We start from the raw sequence: 22,186 nt of genomic DNA on the forward strand, positions 1-22,186 counted from the left end.
TGCCATGGTTTAGTAGTCATGAGGGTTTCGGTGACAGGTTGGAGGTCTCTTCCAACCTTATTGATTCTATGATTCTAAGTGCAGTACAGACATTGCCATAGTTTCAGGTGTCCCTATTACAGAATCATAGAATGCTAGGGGCTGGAATGGACCTCTAGATACCCTGCCAAAGCAGCATCACCTAGGGCAGGCTGCACAGGAATGCATCCAGGGGGGTTTTGAAAGTCTCCAGAAAAGGAGACTCCTCATGTTAAAGCAGAACCCCCTGTGTTCTAGCTTAGAATAGAACAGAATAGACCAGGTTGGAAGAGACCTTCAAAATCATTGTTCCTTGTCCTATCACTGGGCACCACCAAAAAGAGATTGTCACCCTCATTTTGACACCCACCCCTCAGATATTTATAGACATTGATAAGAAGCCCTCTCAGCCTTCTCTTCTCAAGAATACACAGCCCCTGTTGTTCAAATAAAGCAGGTTTGGGAATGATGGGTAATGCCATATTTATTTTAGAGGTGAGATTTTCTGCAACACACTGAAAAGCTTCTTCTAAACCTTCCCAGGTTAAGAAGATGCATCTATAAAAACAGATTCTACTTGTCCATTCCTTACTCTACCACATATTTAAGACCTCTCCAAACAACTGAACAGATTTCAATGAAGACTACCATTTCCTGCAAATTAAAACAATATGGTCTTTCTTTTTCCTTGTGCACAATGGGCTAGACAGAATTGCAACTCAGAAATGCCATTTTCAGTACTTCTGAACACTGAAAAAACAATTAAAAATAGCCCAAGACATTGACTCTAGGAAAAGTAATATCCTACACCACAATATTTTCTTGCCAACTGCAAGCAGGGCAAGGGGAAGGAACAAGGAATATGCAAGTATTTTCTCCTTTGTTCAAGTGCTGGCAGTGTACTACCAGGGAAGGATCTAGCACTGAGACCTAAGAGGCAAAACAAAAAAGTCCACTGTAAAACAGAATGTCATTTGTGAAGAAGACTGCAATGATATACTATCAGCAGAATGGCCTAGACAGGCAGCAGCCAAATGATATAAAAAACCCCACAGAAGATTTACTCCCTCAGTAGTTTTTACACCTTTTCATGCTCACAAGTCAGCACCCTAGGGTCATAACATCTGAGCATCTTCTCTGGCCTCCTTAGTGCAACACAGTAAAAAGCCTTTCAGTCAGCCAGGATGGATGCAAGGAAGAAGTTCTTCACAGAGTGATTTGCCATTGGAATGTGCTGTTCAGGGAGGTGGTAGAGTCACCATCACCGGAGGAGTTTAAGAAGAGACTGGATGGGGTGCTCGGTGCCATGGTTTGGTTGATTAGATAGTGTTGGGTGATAGGTTGGACTCGATGATCTCAAAGGTCTTTTCCAACCTGGTTAATTCAATTCAATTCAATTCAATTCAATTCAATTCAATTCAATTCAATTCAATTCAATTCTATTCTATTCTATTCTATTCTATTCTAATTCTATTCTATTCTATCCTAATTCTATTCTATTCTAATTTAGGTAGCAGCATTTTAACACAGCTAAATGAAAAACTGTGCATCTAGAAAGTTCCAGTTTTGATCACACCCAGTATGACTTGTATTTCATGAATTCTCAGAACTGCTAGGGAACAGATAAAACATAAACTAAAAGTGAGATTCCCACATATGCACCAGATCTTAGATCTTAGACAGGAGCAATCTCTATTCAGAGAGTTCAGGACATGTTACTAGCATTTCACAGTAAATGCTCTCTCAAATTTTGACAACCACCATTCAAGGGGAAAGCAAAATGACCTTTTGAAATGCAGAGAGCATTCAAGAATGGTTATTCCAGAACACATTTCCTACACAAACAACTATGTAGAAGTGCCACTATTCTGTAATATAAATGCCATTTCAGACTGTCTCTTATTCAGAAATTCCTACAGCTGTACACAGTTACATGATTTGTTTGATACATCTATATCCTTGGATTGGTAAAAAAAATGACATTTCAGGTTTGCTCATCTTTCTTCTGTCCAGGTTTCTATTTCAGTTGGAATATGAGTAATAAAAGCAGGTTTGTTTCTCTGTTCTCAACAATTTCCCTTTGTACATAGGGGACCTGAGCATCTCCCCTATGAAGAGAGACTGAGAGCCCTGGAGCTGTTTAGTCTTGAGAAGAGAAGACTGTCTAAAAATGTCTGAAGTGTGTGTGTGTGTTAAGTGGAAGGGGCCAAGCTCTTTTTGGTGGTGCAGAGTATTAAGACAAAGAGCAATGGATACAGACTTGAACATAGAAGGTTTCACCTCAACATGAGGAGAAACTTCTTCACAGTGAGGGTGACAGAGACCTGGAGCAGGCTGCCCAGAGAGGTTGTGGAGTCTCCTTCTCTGGAGACTTTCAAAACCCACCTGGATGCATTTCTGTGTGGACTGCCCTGGGTGATCCTGCTTTGGTGGGGGAGAGGGGGGTGAACTCAATGATCTCTGGAGGCCCCTTCCAACCTCTAAAAATCTGTGAGTCTGTGATTCATAGGCAGCTATTTTTCAAGAACATGAATCTTGGGAGACTGGCACCAGTGGAAGTAGTTTGGGGACATGCAAAAAGCTAACTAGCACAAGCTGAAGAACTGAGTTTGAACTTGCACCTCAATTTTTCTGGATGCTGTCTTTCACCAGGGATGCCTGTCATACCTCCAGAACACTCACAACTGCCAGCCCAGTCTCATTCATTGATCTTTTTTAGGGCAATCCTGAGAAATGACACAGTCTCACATTAAAATCTTTGTAGTAAGTTAAGGAGAAAAAAATGTTCCAAAGCAACTATGCAGGAAATAACTTGAAATAGAAGCCCACAAGTCCCTGAAGTGTGGCAGAGGAAGAAGCATCTGCCCTAGCAGCTGCCCTGTATGTTTCTCTTTCATGTGAACTGTTCAGTACTTAAATGTTCTTATTTATCATACACTCACAGAATGATCAGGGTTAGAAGGGACCTCAAGAATCATCCAGTTCCAACCCCCCTGCCATGGGCAGGGACACCTCACACTACAGCAGGCTGCTGAGAGCCACATCCAGCCTGGCCTTAAAAACATCCTGGGATGGGGCTTCTACCACCTCCCCGGGCAACCTGTGCCAGTGTCTCACCACCCTCATGGGGAAGAACTTCCTAACATCCAATCTGAAGCTACCCATTTCCAGTTTTGCTCAATTTTCCCCAGTCCTATCACTACCTGACACCCTAAAAATTCCCTCCCCAGCTTTCTTGTAGGCCCCCTTCAGATACTGGAAGGCCACAAGAAGGTCTCCTTGGAGCCCTCTCCTCCCCAGACTGAACAGCCCCAACTCTCTCAGTCTGTCTCCATAGGAGAGGAGCTCCAGCTCTCTGATCATCTTCGTGGCCCTTCTCTGGACACCTTCCAGCACCTCCAGATCTTTCCTGTAACAGGGGCTCCAGAACTGGACACAGTACTCCAGGTGGGATCTCACCAGAGCAGAGCAGCAGGGGAAAATCACTTCCTTTGACCTGCTGGCTATGCTTCTCTTGATGCAGCCCAGGCTCTGGTTGGCTTTCTGGGCTGCAAGTGCTCACTGCTGGCTCCTGTTAAGCTTCTCATCTACCAGCACCCCCAAGTCCTTTTCTTCAGGGCTGCTCTCAAGCCAGTCCCTGCCCAGCCTATATTGCTGCTCAGGATTGCCCTGACCCAGATGCAGGATTCTGCACTTGGACTTGTTGAATTTCACTTGTTGAACTTGTTGACAGTTACATGACTAATGAACAGCTTCAAATATGTATTTGCAAAAAATGAACTGCCCATCATGATTGAGCTGTACCTGAATGGCAGATACATATGAGTAGCCAGCTATTAACAACATTTACACAGGGCAGCAGAAGGTTTGCATGTTCAGCTTCTTTGAAGTCATCACAGCTACAGCTGGTTTGCAGTCTGACACCTGAGCCATCCATCCTGCTGGCTGGCATGTGGCTCTCAAAGGATTTTCTCCAAGACACTAAGATGCTTTCCTCTAGAAACTGCCTATGTAAGAAGTTCTCCCAGCACCAGCTGCCTTGCATTTTCTGCATTGTGTGAAGGCACTGTTTAAGAGTTGAATGCTCTCTACCTAAGCTGAAATGTATGGCTAATGTTTTATTTATAAATGCTGACACTCAATTAATCTTTCCAAAGGCCCCACAGTTGGCCAGTGCCAGTATTGAATTTACACATGCTATCAGTCCAGGATTGCTCTGGCAGCCCTGAATTCATCAGAGCTTCTCTTCTAAGGTACCAGATAAACTAAGATCTCATTCCTCTGTGGAGCATCCATTATTAGATTAAGATTTTTATGGTCAGAAGAAACCCCTTCCTTTCTGGTCTGACTCCTATATAATTTGAGCCATCAGTCTTCCTAGCCATCCCTGCTCTGTGTGGATAACAGTACTTTAACTAAGCTGTGTCTCATCTATGACCCCTGGACACTAAAAATACTGCCTTCAAGTCACTGATAAAGATATTAAACATTGCAAAGCTGGGAAAAAACCCTGAAATACCAGAAAACCACAACTATTTTATTGTTCCTCACAGAAATATATGTTTTAAATTACATTTTCTCTGCAAGCACAAGATTTCATTGGTCTGGTTTCTTAAAAGGAACAGTATGAATTCAAGTGTGTTACTGGAGGTAAAAAATTAGTTTAAAAATTAATCTATGAACTCCCTTTAACATTAGATTCAATTAGTTTTCAATAAGCCCATGTACATCAGCAATAGTTGTTTTACCATCAGCTCTTGATTAGTCAAACTTTCTGATTTTACTCACAGAATCACAGAATTATTGAGGCTGCAATAGACCTCTGAGATCATCAAGTCCAGCCTATGACCTAGCAACACCACATCAACCAGACCATGTCACTAAGTGCCACATCCAATCTTTCCTTAAACATCTCCAGGTACAGTGACTCCACCACCTCCCTGGGCAGTCCATTCTAGTGTCTTATTATCCTTTCTGTGAGGAAATGCTTCCTAACATCCAACCTAAACATCCCCTGGTACAGCTTCAGGCAATGCCCTCTTGTCTGCCTGGGAGAGCCTGACCTCCACCTTACTACAACTTCCCTTCAGGCAGTTGTAGAGTGTGATAAGGTCCTGCCTGAGTCTCCTCCTCTTCTCCAGGCTAAGCAACTCCATGTCCCTCAGCCTCTCCTCATCAGACTTTCCCACCAATCCCTTCACCAGTCTCATTACAGAATCACAGAATCACCAAGGTTGGAAAAGACCTCAAAGATCATCAAGTCCAACCTGTCACCACAGACCCCAAGTGCCACGTCCAATCCCCTCTTGAACACCTCCAGGGATGGTGACTCCACCACCTCCCTGGGCAGCACATTCCAATGACGAACAACTCTCTCAGTGAAAAACTTTCTCCTCACCTCCAGCATAAACTTCTCCTGGCACAGCTTGAGACTGTGTCCTCTGGTGCTGGTTGCTTAGGAGAAGAGACCAACTCTCTCCCGGCTACAACTACCTTTCAGGTAGTTGTAGACAGCAATAAGGTCTCCCCTGAACCTCCTCTTCTCCAGGCTAAACAATCCCAGCTCCCTCAGCCTCTCCTCACAGGGCTGTGCTCAAGGCCTCTCCCCAGCCTCGTTGCCCTTCTCTGGAAACGTTCCAGCATCTCAATGTCCTTCTTAAACTGAGGGGCCCAGAACTGGACACAGGACTTGAGGTGCGGCCTAACCAATGCAGAGTACAGGGGCACAATGACTTCCCTGCTCCTGCTGGCCACACTATTCTTGATAAAGGCCAGGATGCCATTGGCTTTCTTGGCCACCTGGGCACACTGCTGGCTCATGTTTAGGCAGCCGTCAATCAGCACCCCCAGGTCCCTTTCTGTTTTGGAGCTCTCCAGCCACTCCAACCCCAGCCTGTAGCTCTGCCTGGAGTCACCGTGGCCAAAGTGCAGCACTTGGATTTGTTGAATGCCATCCCATTGGACTCCACCCATCTGTCCAGTCGATTGAGGTCCCTCTGCACAGCCCGTCTGCTCTCTAACTGACCAACATCTGCTCCCAACTTGGTGTCATCTGCAAATTTGCTGATGACTGACTCAACCCCCTCATCCAGATCATCAATGAAGATGTTAAAGAGGATGGGGCCCAGCACTGATCCCTGGGGGACGCCACTGGTGCCTGGCCGCCAGCTGCATGTGGCACCATTCACCACCACTCTCTGGGCTCGGCCCTCCAGCCAGTTCCTAACCCAGCTCAGAGTGCTGCTGTGCAAGCCATGAGCTGACAGCTTAGGCAGCAGTTTGCTGTGGGGGACGGTGTCAAAGGCCTTGCTGAAGTCCAGGTAGACAACAACCACAGCCCTCCTTATTGCTCTCCTCTGGATCCGCTCCAGCACTTCAGTATCTTTCTTTGTATAAGGTTACAGCAACCAGGACCATTGTATTTTACACAAAAATCTTCAATTTAATCCAGTTTTCCTAACTTCAGCACTCATCCCAGACACAATAAAAAAAATCCAGCACTTCCTCCCTGCTCAGCTCAGCATGCTCCAGGAAGTTTTAGCATGAGTGTTTTCAGAGCTGGCCAAAGCATTATTTGGACATTCTGATCTAAAGATCGAGAGTAATTTTTCCAAGCTTTTCTTTAACATATTAATTTGCTCCTAATAAAACAGAAAATAAGACTTCAAGCCAAGAAAGATAAAAGCTGACATTTAAAAAACATGTGCCATATTCATACTGACAATCCAATACTTCCAGAAGCACTCCCATTAGAACAATAGAAGAATCTCATTCTTAGTGTTCAGAATGAGTATGGATCAAGTTTCCTTTCTTTAGTGTCTTTTGGGGGTTTTATTGCCTATAAACCCCGTTTTTGAACTTGGGTTTTCCTGTTTTGTTTCTTTTTTGCCAGTTTTCACATCCCTGCAAGCCAAGCTGAGTTTTGCCCAATGGGATTGCCTTAACATTGTTCCTTTTGTGAGAGTTTAATAACGTGTTTTAAGTAGCAAGCAGCCACCACTCACGTTTTAATGGTTAAATGTTTTCCCTTGCTTCAGCTTGATTTTTAGCATCCTTAAACCATCCCACTTGTAGTCCTGAGTAGATGTGTTTCAGGAAGGTCTCCATTAAGTTGTACCTTGACAGCCATGCATTTGTTTTCTTTTTTGCAATGTGCTTCTTTAACCATTCCAAAAAGATTAACAGAATCACAGAAACATTCAGGTTGGAAAAGACCCTCAGGATCATCAAGTCCAACCCAGAACCCTACTCTACAAGGTTCACCCCTAAACCATAGCCCCAAGCACCACATCCAAACCATCTTTAAACACATCCAGGGTTGGTGACTCAACCACCTCCCTGGGCAGCACATTCCAATGTCTGACCACTCTTGCTGTGAACATTTTTTTCCTAATGTCCAGTCTGAACCTACCCAGTCACAGCTTGAGGCTGTTCCCTCTTGTTCTATCTGTAATTACCCGTGAGAAGAGACCAGCAGCAGCCTGCCCACAACATCCTTTCAGGTAGCTGTAAACAGCAATGTGGTCTCCCCCCAGCCTCCTTCTTTTCAAACTAGCCATCCCCAGCACTTTATTTCACTTTTCATAAGACTTATTCTCCAGGCCCTTCCCCAGCTTTGTTGCCGCCTTCTGCACTGGCTCCAGCACCTCCACGTCTCTCTTGTATTAAGGTGCCCCAAACTGGACACAACACTCAAGATTTGGCCCCACCTGAGCTGAGTACAAGGGGACAATCCCCTCCCTGCTCCTGCTGGACACAGCATTTCTAACACAAGCCAGGATGCCATTGGCTTTCTTGGCCACCTGGGCACACTGCTGGCTCATGTTCAGCTGCCTGTCCATTAGAACCCCCAGGTCCCTTTCTGTCAGACAGCTTTCCAGCCACACTGCCCCAAGCATGCAGCACTGCTTGGGGTTCTTGTGACCCATGACCTGGCATTTGGCCTTGTTGAAGCTCAGTACATTAAATGAATGTCCAGAATCCAGATAAAACATTACCTCAGGATTTCCAACAGTTTCACATCAGTGATGAGACTGGTGCCTGTGCATGTTTTACTTGGATTGATATCTCACCTGAGAAGCAGCATTCTCACACTTGAAAAATCCATGGCATAAATTCCAGTGAGCTTGTCATGGTCTGTAGTGAATAACTAATAACTAAAAATAATGTTTTAAATGCTTTGGATAAAAATGTCTTTACTAGCAACTACTTGCCTCCAATTTCTCAATGACTTATGAAACAGGCATATTAGTTTTGGCTGTGGTCAACAATGCTTCTTTTGGACATTCAGTCTCACATTGATTACATGGAGTAGTTTACTAATTTGGTCATGCTAGCCTTTCTATAGACCAGTTTTTACCCACAAGTAAGCAGTTGCCATTTCTCTTGCTTATTATCTAGGCAATTGTACAAAAATGATCACAGTATCACCAAGGTTGTAAGAGACCTCAAAGATCATCGAGTCCAACCTGTCACCACAGATCTCATGACTAGACCATGACAGCAAGTACCACGTCCAGTCGCCTCCAGGGATGGTGACTCCACCACCTCCCTGGGCAGCACATTCCAATGACGAATGACTTGCTTGGTGAAGAACTTTCTCCTCACCTCAAGCCTAAACTTCTCCTGGTGCAGCTTGAGACTGTGTCCTCTTGTTCTGGTGCTGGTTGCTTGAGAGAAGAGACCAAACCCCTTCCTGGCTACAACCACTTTTCAGGTAGTTGTAGAGAGCAATGAGGTCTCCCCTGAACCTCCTCTTCTCCAGGCTAAGCAATCCCAGCTCTCTCAGCCTCTCCTCACAGGGCTTTGCTCAAGGCCTCTCCCCAGCCTCACTGCCCTTCTCTGGACACGTTCAAGTGTCTCGATGTCCTTCCTAAACTGAGGGGCCCAGAACTGGACACAGGACTCAAGGTGTGGCCTAACCAATGCAGAGTCCAGGGGCACAATGACTTCCCTGCTCCTGCTGGCCAAACTATTCCTAATGCAGGCTAGGATGCCATTGGCCCTCTTGGCCACCTGGGCACACTGCTGGCTCATGTTTAGGCAGCTGTCAATCAGCACCCCCAGGTCCCTCTCTGTTTGGGAGCTCTCCAGCCATTCTGACCCCAGTCTGTAGCTCTGCATGGGGTTGCCATGGCCAAAGTGCAGCACTTGGACTTGTTGAATGCCATTCCACTGGACTCCACCCATCTGTCCAGTCGGTCGAGGACCCTCTGCACAGCCCTTCTGCCCTCTAACTGATCAACATCTGCTCCCAACTTGGTGTCATCTGCAAACTTGCTGATGACTGTCTCAATCCCCTCATCCAGATCATCAATGAAGATATTAAAGAGGATGGGGCCCAGCACTGATCCCTGGGGGACGCCACTGGTGCCTGGCCGCCAGCTGGATGTGGCACCATTCACCACCACTCTCTGGGCTCGGCCCTCCAGCCAGTTCCTAACCCAGCTCAGAGTGCTGCTGTCCAAGCCATGAGCTGACAGCTTAGGCAGCAGTTTGCTGTGGGGGACGGTGTCAAAGGCCTTGCTGAGGTCTAGGTAGACTACATCCACAGGCCTCCCCCCATCCACCAGGCGGGTCACCTCATCATAGAAGGAGATCTACCTGCCTCTCTTCTCTATCCTTAGTTTTAGGAGTATCAGGATAATACCATGGCTAAATATACCTCTGCTAAAACTAACAGCAGTAAGGCTTTTAATAACCATCAGAAACTGAGTGAGTTGCTCCTTGGAGTTCCCATTTTGGGTCCTGTACACCACAAAACAATATGGGATGAGAATTTGTGAAGCTTTTCGTGCAATCTGTTTTAAAGTAACATTTAATCTTACCAGAGAACTTGCAGGTTGTGTACAACTGCATTACAGTTGCCAAAATTACATATTTTAAAACTTATTTTAAAGCACTGAGGCCCCCACAGAGTGGGAAAAGGAACTAATCTAAATAGAAAACATCTGCACAGTTCAAAAAACATGCTCAGCACAATTATTATTTATATGTACTCAAGTTATAAGAGTGATTTGTGTTGTGTCATATTATGGAAAGTCCTGGCTGGAGTAAAAAAATATCTAGCATGAAAATAGTTATCTGTCCAAGAGGTTTAGATTTTACAATAAGGAGTTGTTGTGCAATTGCACTACAGCAGCTTGACCTAATATAACCATCTTAGCTGGCAAAATGTGATCAGGTTTTGGTCATGTCAGCTCTCTGCAAGGACTCACCAACTGGTCTCATAGACATCAGAATCAGGGAAGGAACTGGAATGTGCTGCTGAAGGAGAGGAAGGGTGTTGAAGAGGAGAAAATCAATGTGCTGATGCCCCTGGATCCCTGACTTTGAGTAAAGTAGCCAAGGAACTGTACCCCAGCTCCAGTTAATGAAGATCTCCAAGTCTGTGCAGACTCCAAGGACAAGGGGTGCAGCAGTAGAGTACCACCTGTTCATAATCCTACAGCAGAAATCAGAGTTCTTATTCCCAGTTACAACTGTTAGATAAAAGCTTAAACCTCTGACCAACAGACCCTATTAGAAAAAGCCACCAAACATCTACGTTTTGAAGTGTAGAGGAACTGTGCTGCCTTCTACAGCAGACCATAACCCAACCATGATTCACAGCCTTGATTTCTGTCATGCTGCTAACTTACCTCAGCCCTGCCAAAACCCAACTGAGCAAAAATGACACAGATCCATAAGTTAATAGAATTCCTTGCATCTGCTACAGCACTGGAAAAACCCAAACACACAGACAAAACCCCAACTCTTCACTCAAACTCCCAATTGTTTAAACTTAATTGAAGGTGTCTTGTACTGCTAAATGGGGATTTAAGACTGTCAGGCAGTATGTGCACATCTAACCATGATGAACACCTCAGCAGGAATAAAAAAGCACCCCAGCAGAAGCAGCCCTGTCTTGCACTGCTAACCACTGTGCTAGCCAGAGACTAAAACAAGCTCAGCTTTTAATTGCACTGTATAACTAAACTCAAGCAGTTCATAGTATGGTCCTGAAAATCAGATGGCATGTTCCAAAGAGCAACAACAGAAGGGATCAGAAGGTGAATATTCCAGAGCATCAACAAACCCCAACTAGCACAATTTTTATGCATCGTTTCATGCTTTGGGCTTGCCACTCTTTTACACACATTGAACTCATTGTTTAGGTCACAGGAACAGTGACATGAAAGTTGAGCTACTGTTATGGGTAAGCTTGTTTTGCTGATATATATGTGTGTGTCTGTGTGTAGATACACAGATGTATGTTTCGTATCTTTCATAAATGCAAAATGTAAAGCCTGCTGCAGAATGAGAAGTAGCTGATACAATCAACTGCCTAGAAACTTTGAATAATAGTGCGTAGCTGTCCCAGATGCTCAAACCAGCATTAAAACCACTTTATAGCTAATGGGACTTGGATGTGATTTGCTACGGCCATGTGCTGCAGTGCTCAGACATATCTCACAAGTAAGCATGTCTGCTTTCAGGAAGGACTTCTTCAGGGATAGAGAGAGAGGGTAGCAGGGTATTTCTGAGTCCAGCAATGCTTTCCTGATATATTTTCTAAACTATGCCAGTGGGGCAGGGGTGGAGGTCTGTCTACACACCCAACCCAACAATCTAGAACTCCCAACTCAGTTTACTGGTACAGGAATGTTTTCTCTAGCTACAATACACATAAATCTATGATACTTTTATTGTGCATAGCCTAATAAATGTTTATTTCTCCTAAGGCAGTTCTGGGCTCCCCAGTTCAAGAAGGACAAGGATCTACTGGACAGAGTCCAGCAGAGAACCACTGAAATGATTAGGGGACTGGAACATCTACCTTACAATGAAAGGCTCAAAGAGCTGGGTCTGTTCAGCCTGGAGGAAACTGAGGTGGCAACTCATTAATGCTTATCAATATTCAAAGGAGGATGGAGCCACACGCTTCTCAGTGGTGCCCAGTGACAGGGCAATGGACAATGGGCACAAGTCAGAACACAGTGGGTTCCACATAAACACAAGGGGAAAATTCTTAACTTTGAGGGTGGCAGAGCACTGGAACAGGCTACCCAGAGAGGTTGTGGGGTCTCCATCTTTCCAAGGATTAAAAATTCACATGGACAAGTTCCTGTGTGGTTTACTCTAGGGGATCCTGCTCTAGTGTCAGGGGTTGGCCTAGATTATCATTGGAGATCCTTTACAACCCCAACAAGTCTGTAATTCTGTGATAATGATATTGCTGTGATAGCTAACTAGACATCACTCAAAGTCACCAACTCAAGTACTGTTTCAGAAAAATAGGAAGGAAGAACAGGGGCCAAGTAATCAACTCACAATCCTAAGACTCCTGGGAACAACAGAGAAGTTTTCAACAACTTTAAGTCTGTGCACTTCACGCAACTGGGAAGCCAAGTTAAAGAGGGTAAGGTCCACTTGCTTGAAGCACTAGGACTTCATTTTTGGGAAAACTGATAGCATTACAGTGCTTTCTATAGCTAAAGTCAATACACAACTGAAGTAGGTAGACATGCATTCCCAGCACAGACCAGGCAGTAGCTGCAAGATGTTCACCAAAACAAGAGGCACAGTCAGAATTCACCTCTGAAATCACTGCAGAGGAATTCTGAGGAGAAGGGGAGAAAGAATGCTGCCTTACATTGTTGCTTTAACCCTATCATCCCCTACTTCATGAGAGCAAATTTCCCATACAATTTTTGAACATACACAAATTCTGCATCACTTTTACAGACAACAGCACTCTAATTACTTGAGCCTTACGCAGCAGCCTACACTATGCATTAGGATGAGACTTCTTCCATAGGAGTTTGTAGTTTGCACACAATCAAAGCCAGCATCATAACAAAGAAAACCAACTTTTTACAATTTACAATGTAACTTTTACACAGTTCCCTTCAAACAGCTAATACTCACTGCACCTCAGAAAATTATTTACCTCATTATCTGTTCCCACATCCAACATCACTGGTAGACACTCGTGAGGTTTTACTCCACCACACGCCGTATAAAGTGCCAGTTTACCAACTGGAATGCCCATGCCATAACAGCCAAGGTCTCCAAGACCAAGAATACGTTCTCCATCCGTCACCACAATAGCCTGGAGGAAGAAATAAAGGCACTGTAAATCCCACTTCTCTGTTTGCATGTACTAACTACTCCATTATCTTCTTATCATATTTGTTTTTTACATTTCCATACAAAACCTCTAACAGATACAAACAAATTGACAGGACAGCAAAGGCCTACAATTCTTATATTGAATTTCACTGTGGGTTTGTTACACTGTTTTAGGCTCTGGCTTCGCTGCAAGCTCGTCCCTTCATGTGTTTAAAGGTCGTTTAGATGTGCCACTTAGCAATATGGTTTAGTGGTGAACTTTGTAGAGTAGGGTAAATGGTTGGACCTGGTGATCTCAAGGGTCTTTTCCAACCTGAATGACTCTGTGATTCTATGACTTTCATATAAAATTTTTATGAATACAAAAGAGAGTTATTTAGTATTACACTGCAAGGAAACTGGCATTGTTCCCTCTTATGCTTTTATGTCAACAGTATGAAAACACAATAGGAAGGGAAAGGAAGTCATCCACATAAAAAACAGAAGAACCCCAGATCCCTGCCTTTTCATCATTGTTTTGAGCAGAACAAAAGGCAGACACTCCTGTTAGCACTTGACAGGGCTGTCTATAGCCAAGTGGTTCTTATCCTTCAAAGATGTATTTCTTCTTCCCTCAAGCAAATAACACACTCTATCGTACTTACACAGATGAGGAAGTACATGTTTTCATTGATAGAAATAAAAGAACTCATTAAAATCCACCAGACTGTCTGCAGTAAAAAAGCAGATTTTTCCACAGTAAAGGACCAAAGTGCTGAGTATAACAAGCAGCTGACAACACAGCAATTTCCTTGTCATACTCTGTGACAAGCCATTTCAGTTGGAAATGTAATAATTTGTGTTTGAGAGCTCATCAGGTATTGTATGTGGACAGCTATTAATCCAAACATGAGAATGGGCTGCCAAGAGATCTTGTGGAGTCTCCAGCCTTGGTGACAGTCAATATCCACAGACTGACACAGCTATATGTAACCTGCCCTGGCTGACCTGGCTTGAGCAGCAGGAGGGACTAGATGATCTTCAGAGAAATCATTTGAGGTTTTTTTTGATGAATAATATTCAGTGTAATTGACCAATTAATCATGAAATAAGGAAGTGTTCAGAGCCTCAAACTTTGGCTGTAACAGCCTTGTTTCTATTTTGCAAATGAGCTAAGAAACCACTGACAACTAATTGATAAAAAGCTTACCAAAATACCTTAACCAAGTTACCCTGTGTGCAAAACAGCATCAGCTTTGTTGTGCAGCTGAAAGTGAACTTACTTTGACAACACATTCTGGCCAGGATTTAAGCATTGTACTGATGTGTCCCCGGTCATGGATACTAATGAAAAGGCCTCTGCAAATAAAAAAAGAGAAAACCAAAACAACTTTTCATATATGCAATTAAATACTTTAGTATAAATCAATTAAATAATACATTAACTCTATGCAGATGTGTTTCCAGCATACATTGATTCAGTTCAATATTAAGTGCTCAATTTTGCATGAATGAGTAAACTCAGTGTCTGCATTTAGTCAGAGAACCTGTTCCTCAGCAAAGCTGCACTGAGCAGTGAGACCCTGGAAGTCACTTCTGAAAACTGCTGTTTGAGTTTAAAGCTCACTAAACACTTTCTCTGTTCAAATGTGTTTGTTAATTGTGTATTCACCATATGACAGTGACCACTGCTGCCTCAGCAGCCTTAACGTTTGCAGACAAGACCGAGCCAAAGTTTAAATTAATGAATAAAACCCCAAAGAATGTTACCATTACATAAAATAATTCAAAAGCATTCAGTTATGAGTTTAGAGAAAGGATGCCTATTTAATTAGATTGCCTTTTTTGACAGCCCTAAAAGGGGGAAATTATCTTCCCCATATGAAAATCTCTTTGATTTAGAGTTTGCTGCACGTCCAAAAGCTCTGAGCATGCCCAATATTTACTTTGAAGAGCATCTGCATACTGGCTTTTAGTTCCACCAATACAGAAGAGTATAACACAAAATCACAGAAAAGTGTCATTCTCATTTTGTTTTTTTCATTTATTATAGAAGCAAAACTGATACTGTATCGTATCCTACTCTCCAGCATTTTATACTTCATTTATTTTACTTGCCATGCATCCAGGTCCAATTCCGCTTCATTTAATTCTATTTCTTATTTACTTCTCTGAGATACTAGAAAAAAGTCTCATTAAATTCAGTCTTTCCAAACCATGAAGAAAATATCAAAGACTAAGTACATGTCAAGATGCCTTCTTGCGGTGTCCAGTTCTGGGCCCCTCAGTTTAGGAAGGAGGTTGACTTGCTGGAACGTGTCCAGAGAAGGGCAACAAAGTTGGTGAGGAGTTTGGAACACAGCCCTATGAGGAGAGGCTGAGGGAGCTGGGGTTGCTTAGCCTGGAGAAGAGGAGACTCAGGAGTGACCTTATTGCTGTCTACAACTACCTGAAGGGAGGTTGTAGACAGGCAGAGGTTGGTCTCTTCTCCCAGGCAACCAGCACCAGTACAAGAGGACACAGTCTCAGGCTGCATCAGGGGAGGTTTAGGCTGGAGGTTAGGAAGAAGTTCTACACAGAGAGAGTGATTGCCCATTGGGGGCAATGCTGCCTGGGGAGGTGGTGGAGTCACCATCATTGGAGGTGTTCAGGAGGAGACTTGATAGGGTGCTTGGTGCCATGGTTTAGTTGATTAGGTGGGTTGGATTAGTTGATGGGTTAGATGCAATGATCTTGAAGATCTCTTGCAACCTGGTTTATTCTATTCTATTCTAAAATAATTCAAGTCTAATTCAATCTGTGGCTACATGCACACCTGGGTGTAAAAACCAGTAACTCAGGTAAACATTTGTCAGATGTGACTGCAAGTATTCCAATTCAAGCAAAATATTTCCTGCAGTGTTAAACAGTCTCTTAGTCAAGACACCAAAAAGAGTCCAAACATGAGATTTAAACTCACATGTTTATATAGTTCATACATATTAGATTATACATACATAAATCACCATCTGAACTCTATTTTTATACTGAATTCTGTATTTAATGTCATATTTGCCTTTTTCCCTCTGATATCAAAAATATACAACTGAAATTGTTTATTATTTTTGGTGGGAAAAATGACAGTGTAAGACACACAGCAATTACCCAAAGTAGTGCTTAATCCTAAGGCTAATTATTCAGCAACAGAAATTATAACCTCAAGTAGCTAATTATATAAAAATAGGCATGTTCTGTAAGAAAAATGCATATATATTTATATGCATAAAGGGGGGAAAAAATAAACACACACAGAAGCAACAAGGTTAGAAAAGACCTTCGAGATCATCAAGTCCAACCTATCACCCAACACCATCTAATCAACTAAACCATGGCATTAAGTGCCTCACCCAGTCTCTTTTTAAACACTTCCAGGGACAGCAAATTCACCACCTCCCTGGGCAGCACATTCCAATGGCCAATCTCTCTTTCTGGGAAGAATTTCTTCCTAACATCCAGCCTAAACCTCCCCTGGTGCAGCTTGAGACTGTGTCCTCTTGTTCTGGTGCTGCTTGCGTGGGAGAAGAGACCAACCCCCACCTGGCTACAACCTCCTTTCAGGGAGTTGTAGAGAGCAATAAGGTCTCCCCTGAGTCTCCTCTTCTCCAGGCTAAACAACCCCAGCTCCTTCAGCCTCTCTGCATAGGGCTGTGCTCCAGACCCCTAATCAACCTTGGTGCCCTTCTCTGGACATCTACAAGCAACTCAACATCTTTCTTAAACTCAGGGGCAGAGAACTGGACACAGTGATCAAGGTGTGGCCTAACCAGTGCTGAGTACAGGGGCACAATGACCTCCCTGGTCCTCACTCCCCACTCATTTCTGGTTAGATAATTTTAACTGTTTAAGTTTCATTTTAGGCATTTTCCCCTAGAATTGGGAATTCTCTGATGCTGGCATTTCCAGTTAATTCCCCTTCAGAGTCCATTCCCCATGCTCAGAGCTAATGCAGCAAGCTGGATGATTACATCTGTCATTTGTCTCTTGGTAAGTAAGGCCTGTCAGCAGATTAATTCTTCCGCCCCAGGGGAAACCAGAGTCCACGGGGGAAGGAGGGTTAATATTTACAGCACTTTTCATTAGTAGTGGCATTTACAGCACACAACCATTTTGATTTGTGAGCCAGCTACCTTAAGAAAAAAAAGCTAAACAGTGGAATACCATAAAGCATCAAAGCAAAGCAGATGAAAACAAATGTAGATGCTTCCTTTCTGATGTGTTGTATAATGAGTCACATTCTAAAACACTGTAAACTGTTAAATCATAAAGTAGAGCTTATCAAAATTGCTAGCCTCAGAGACAGTCAAATATTAGAGATGAGTGTGTAGGAGAAAATGAAGAGTGCAGGAGGAAAGCTATGTAGAGGCATCACCCCTCTCCTCCCCACTGTCCAGTTTACACAGACCTAATAAATTCATGTTAAATGAAGCAAGATTTGGTATTGATTTTCTAAAGAGCCCAGCCCAGTGTGGTTAGATGACCTCTTCCTTGCAAGCTAGGGAGAGAGGTCTCCATGGAATAAATTCCTCAGCAGAGGCAAATAAAGGCAGGGTGGCTGCTCCAGAAGGAATTTAGTTAGAACATTTGTAAGGACCTTTGAATAAGCATTGAGAGCGTATTTCAGAAATCTGTTCAAGGCAGATCACATTCAAACAACAATGGACAATAGGGGCTGAAATGTAAACAGTCATGTTGAAAGCATTTCACTCCCCTCCTTCTTCCCTTCCCTCCACTCTTTCTGCAGATTAATAAAACATTTCTGGACATACCAGCCTGAGAGAGAAGATACTATTAGATTTAAGGGCACAGACAAAGAGATAAGCCTCTTTTAGTCTTTTAACTGGATCTGTTTCCCTGATCCTTCATTTTTTTTTAGCTAAAGCACTTTTCTCCTTTCAGGTGTCCTCCACAGCAAAGCTGCACCAGGTTTATTCTTTTAACTGGATCTATTTTCCTGATCCTTCATTCTTTTTAGCTAAAGCACTTTGCTCCTTTCAGGTGTCCTCCCCAGCAAAGCTGCACTAGGTTGCAAGACAAACATCAGCTTGCAATCGTGCGAGACACAAAAAGATTCAACTACATTATTGGGACTGAACTCACTGACAATTCTACCTGCAGACAGCCACCAGAAAGTACATATTTTTTTTACTTTTCTATGAGGAAAAGAATGTGTCCTGGAAAAGCATTGATGGCGTAAGTGATAGAGTGACACAAGCTGACAAGCTATTTGGCTACCGTTATAGTTTTTTGGCTCTCACAGCACAGCCATCAGAAGAATCAATAAAGGGGAAAGATACACAATTTAAATTGAAGAGGGATAGAATAGAATCATAGAATAGAATAGAATAGAATAGAATAGAATAGAATAGAATAGAATAGAATAGACCAGGTTGGAAGAGACCTTCAAGATCATCACGCCCAACCCATCAACTAATCCAACCCACCTAATCAACTAAACCATGGCACCAAGCACCCCATCAAGTCTCCTCCTGAACACCTCCAGTGATGGTGACTCCACCACTTCCCCAGGCAGCCCATTCCAATAGGCAATCACTCTGTCTGTGCAGAATTTCTTCCTAACCTCCAGCCTAAATCTCCCCTGATGCAGCCTGAGACTGTGTCCTCTTAGTGCTGGTTGCCTGGGAGAAGAGACCAACCTCCGCCTGTCTACAACCTCCCTTCAGGTAGTTGTAGACAGCAATAAGGTCTCCCCTGAGTCTCCTCTTCTCCAGCCTAAGCAACCCCAGCTCCCTCAGCCTCTCCTCACAGGGCTGTGTTCCAAACCCCTCACTAACTTTGTTGTCCTTCTCTGGACTCGTTCCAGCAAGTCAACATCCTTCCTAAACTGAGGGGCCCAGAACTGGACACAGGACTCAAGGTGTGGCCAACCAGTGCAGTGTACAGGGATGGGGGAACCCATTCTAGGACACTGAGGTCCACTCAACAAAGGGTGGATCTATTTTGGGTCACTGAGCTCACTACACTAGAAGATTTTATCAGTTATGTGGAGGTCATTCTACATCACATGATTTGGCTCTTTTTTTAGCAGAACTCTGATCTATGAGAGCAATGTAAACAGAATTAAATGGAATATTTGTTTATTATGCTTCCAGAAAGCAATGTTCCAGCAGCAATGTATTTGCCTATCTTCTATTAGAGAACAGTTTAGAAGAACGTGTCAGAGTGTCACAGTAATAGAACAAGCTTTTCTTTCTTCTTATAATAACAGGAGGCAATCTAACATGACTCAGAAAATGACAAGCATTTTTTAATGAAAAAAAGTTCAACCTTTTCTCACAACCCTATGTGTTCAAAACTGCTGTTTGAATTATGAACTGTACATAGAATTATACTAGAGGTGACTTCACTTCCCCAGGCTGCCTGAATCAACAAGCTTAATCCTAACAATAATAACAATAGTAAGAAAAATCTCAGGGAACTGCCTTCAGTTGATTTCTGAGCCTAGACGCTCCCAAAATCCTGCACTTTGTAAGAAAGAGGTACACTGCTTCCTTAGTCCCTGATGAATTTCCCTCCTATTTCAAGATTATAAAAAGCTGTACAACACAGATATCTCCTGGGCTGCCTGAAGAGAAGTGTGGCCAGCCAGTCAAGGGAGGTGATTCCCCGCCTCTACCCCGACCTGCTGAGACCCCACCTGGAGTACTGCATCCAGCTCTGCAGCCCCTGTTACAGGAAGGATCTGGACATGCTGGAAGGTGTCCAGAGAAGAGCCATAAGGATGAGCAGAGGGCTGGAGTTTCTCTCCTATGAGGACAGACTGAGGGAGCTGGGGCTGTTCAGTCTGGAGAATAGAAGGCTTTGAGGAGACCTTCTTGTAGCCTTCCAGGATCTGAAGGGGTCTATAAGAAAGCTGGGGAGGGACTTTTTAGGGTGTCAGGGAGTGATAGGACTGAGGGGAATGGAAAAAAAACCCAAACCTAGAAATGGGTAGATTCAGATTGGATGTTAGGAAGAAATTCCTCCACATCAGGGTGGTGAGACATTGGAAGAGGTTGTGCAGGAAGGTGGTGGAAGCCCCATCCCGGGAGGTTTTTAAGGCCAGGCTGGATGTGGCTCTGAGCAACCTGCTGTAGTGTGAGGGGTCCCTGCCCATGGCAGGGGGGTTGGAACTAGATGATCTTTGAGGTCCCTTCCAACCCTAACAATTCTGTGATTCTATGATATTGTACTAGAAACTTAAGAGTACCTATATCCCCCTAAAAGAACATTTTGCCCTTTTTTTCACCAAGAAATAGTAACATTTCCTACTGTAACTGCTCAACATGGTCTCCCATCATCATATAAAATGCACTCAAACTTTTAATTGCATCTTACCTTAACTAAGTTCCTTTGCATAATAACATTCATTCAAGACTTCTGAGGCCTAATACATATCAAGTGATGAGCTGATTTAAGAAATGCAGCTGTTCTCAAGACTTACTTTTTAACCTTTCCCTCTGTATAAAGGTGAATTTCATTACTTTACAATGCATGAGTATTTATTTCATCAAATAAAATAGCTGGTTCTGAAACTGCAGCTGCTGCTAACCTTCATCACGAATTCATCAGTACTGAAGAAACCTGGGCTCCTGATCCATCTCTGGGCAGGGGACAGATCACACCACATTGCCCCATATGCCCATCCACATCTGAAACAGGCTCCACAGTTTGCATACAGTCTATATTTTATAGATTGTAACACAACAGAACAAGTGAGAGTGAAAAAAGGGGGCAACTACAGGCTGAAGGTAAATGCATAGAATAGAGTAGAATAGAATAGAATAGAATAGAATAGAATAGACCAGACCAGACCAGACCAGACCAGACCAGGTTGGAAAAGACCTTCAAGATCATCCAGTCCAACCTATCATCCATCACCATCTAATCAACTAAACTATGGCACCAAGCACCCCATCCAGTCTCTTCCTAAACACCTCCAGTGATGGTGACTCCACCAATTGAAAGAGGAAAAGAGAAGAAGCCTTCACACAGGTGCTGTCCTATCAATTCTCTGTAACAAATCTAAACTCCCCCAGTTCTCCCTGATTCCTACTAGCAAAGAGTGTGCAATCTCTACATTGCTACTTTGAGTGTATAAAGACTTTTGCAAACAGAATCCTTTTTTAGGTTGAAACATTCTTCTTTCCTATTCTCAGAATATCAGCTGGTTAAACTGGGCAAAGAAGCCAGACCTCTGTAAAACAAAAAGCAACCCAAAGAAGCCATTTCTTAACAGCTCTTATCCAAGACAAAAAAAACATTACATTGTTAAAATGAGTAAAATGCTATAAGGCTTAGCAAAACTTTAAAACCAATTTTTGTGGTACATAAAGCAATCACAGCTTGTCACTTTGCTAATAACTGACAAGTCTCTACATCATTTTGAAAGCCATAATGTGTGTTCAAACCATTTCAGATGAAAATGGACTTTGTCATTGGAGTATTTTTGAATACAAGGAAAAACTTTTTGCACTGTGAGAGTGACAGAGCACTGGGACAGGCTGCCCAGAGAGGTTGTGGAGTCTCCTTCACTGGAGACATTCAGAACCCAGCTGGACATGTTCCTGTGTGACCTACTGCAGGTGATCCTGCTCTGGCAGTGGGGTTGGACTGGATCATCTTTTGAGATCCCTTGCAACCCCTAACTTTCTGTGATTCTGTGTGACTTCCAACTTAATTTGGCTGACTTCAAGCTGCTGGTTCTTATTTTACTTCTGTTTTCTAGATGATGAAACTACCTATTAGTACATTTCTGCTCCCCACATGAATAGGTTAAATTGTGATCAAATGATCTAACTACACATTTGCTAAACTAAACAGACTGAGCTCAAATACTCATTCCTGTATACCTAGCTACCACTGGCTTTTACTTAGTTGTTCACCTCCTTTATTACAAAATCAAAGAGCAGAGCATTTTATGATCTAAATGCTCAGACTATAATGACACATTCTCTTAAGACAGCAGAGTAGAAGAAATAATTCCTTCTTTCCATTAATTTCTTAAAACATTAATCTGTTGATGCAACTCTATTCCTAC

At 43.2% G+C, this 22,186-nt stretch overlaps 1 protein-coding gene across 1 annotated transcript in view; it reads right to left on the minus strand.

Annotated features, from left to right (window-relative positions):
• ME1 (malic enzyme 1) overlaps positions 1–22,186 on the minus strand; it is a 221,716-nt gene that overhangs the window by 121,915 nt on the left and 77,615 nt on the right. The window contains exons 4-5 of the mRNA XM_054162557.1: positions 14,394–14,469; positions 12,950–13,111 (exon numbers count right to left, since the gene is read on the minus strand). Of these exons, the coding sequence (XP_054018532.1) occupies positions 12,950–13,111; positions 14,394–14,469 (238 nt within the window). The remainder of the gene's footprint in view (positions 1–12,949; positions 13,112–14,393; positions 14,470–22,186) is intronic.

The sequence above is a fragment of the Dryobates pubescens genome, chromosome 6, assembly GCF_014839835.1.
Source record: "Dryobates pubescens isolate bDryPub1 chromosome 6, bDryPub1.pri, whole genome shotgun sequence".
In the NCBI taxonomy this organism is placed as follows: domain Eukaryota; kingdom Metazoa; phylum Chordata; class Aves; order Piciformes; family Picidae; genus Dryobates; species Dryobates pubescens.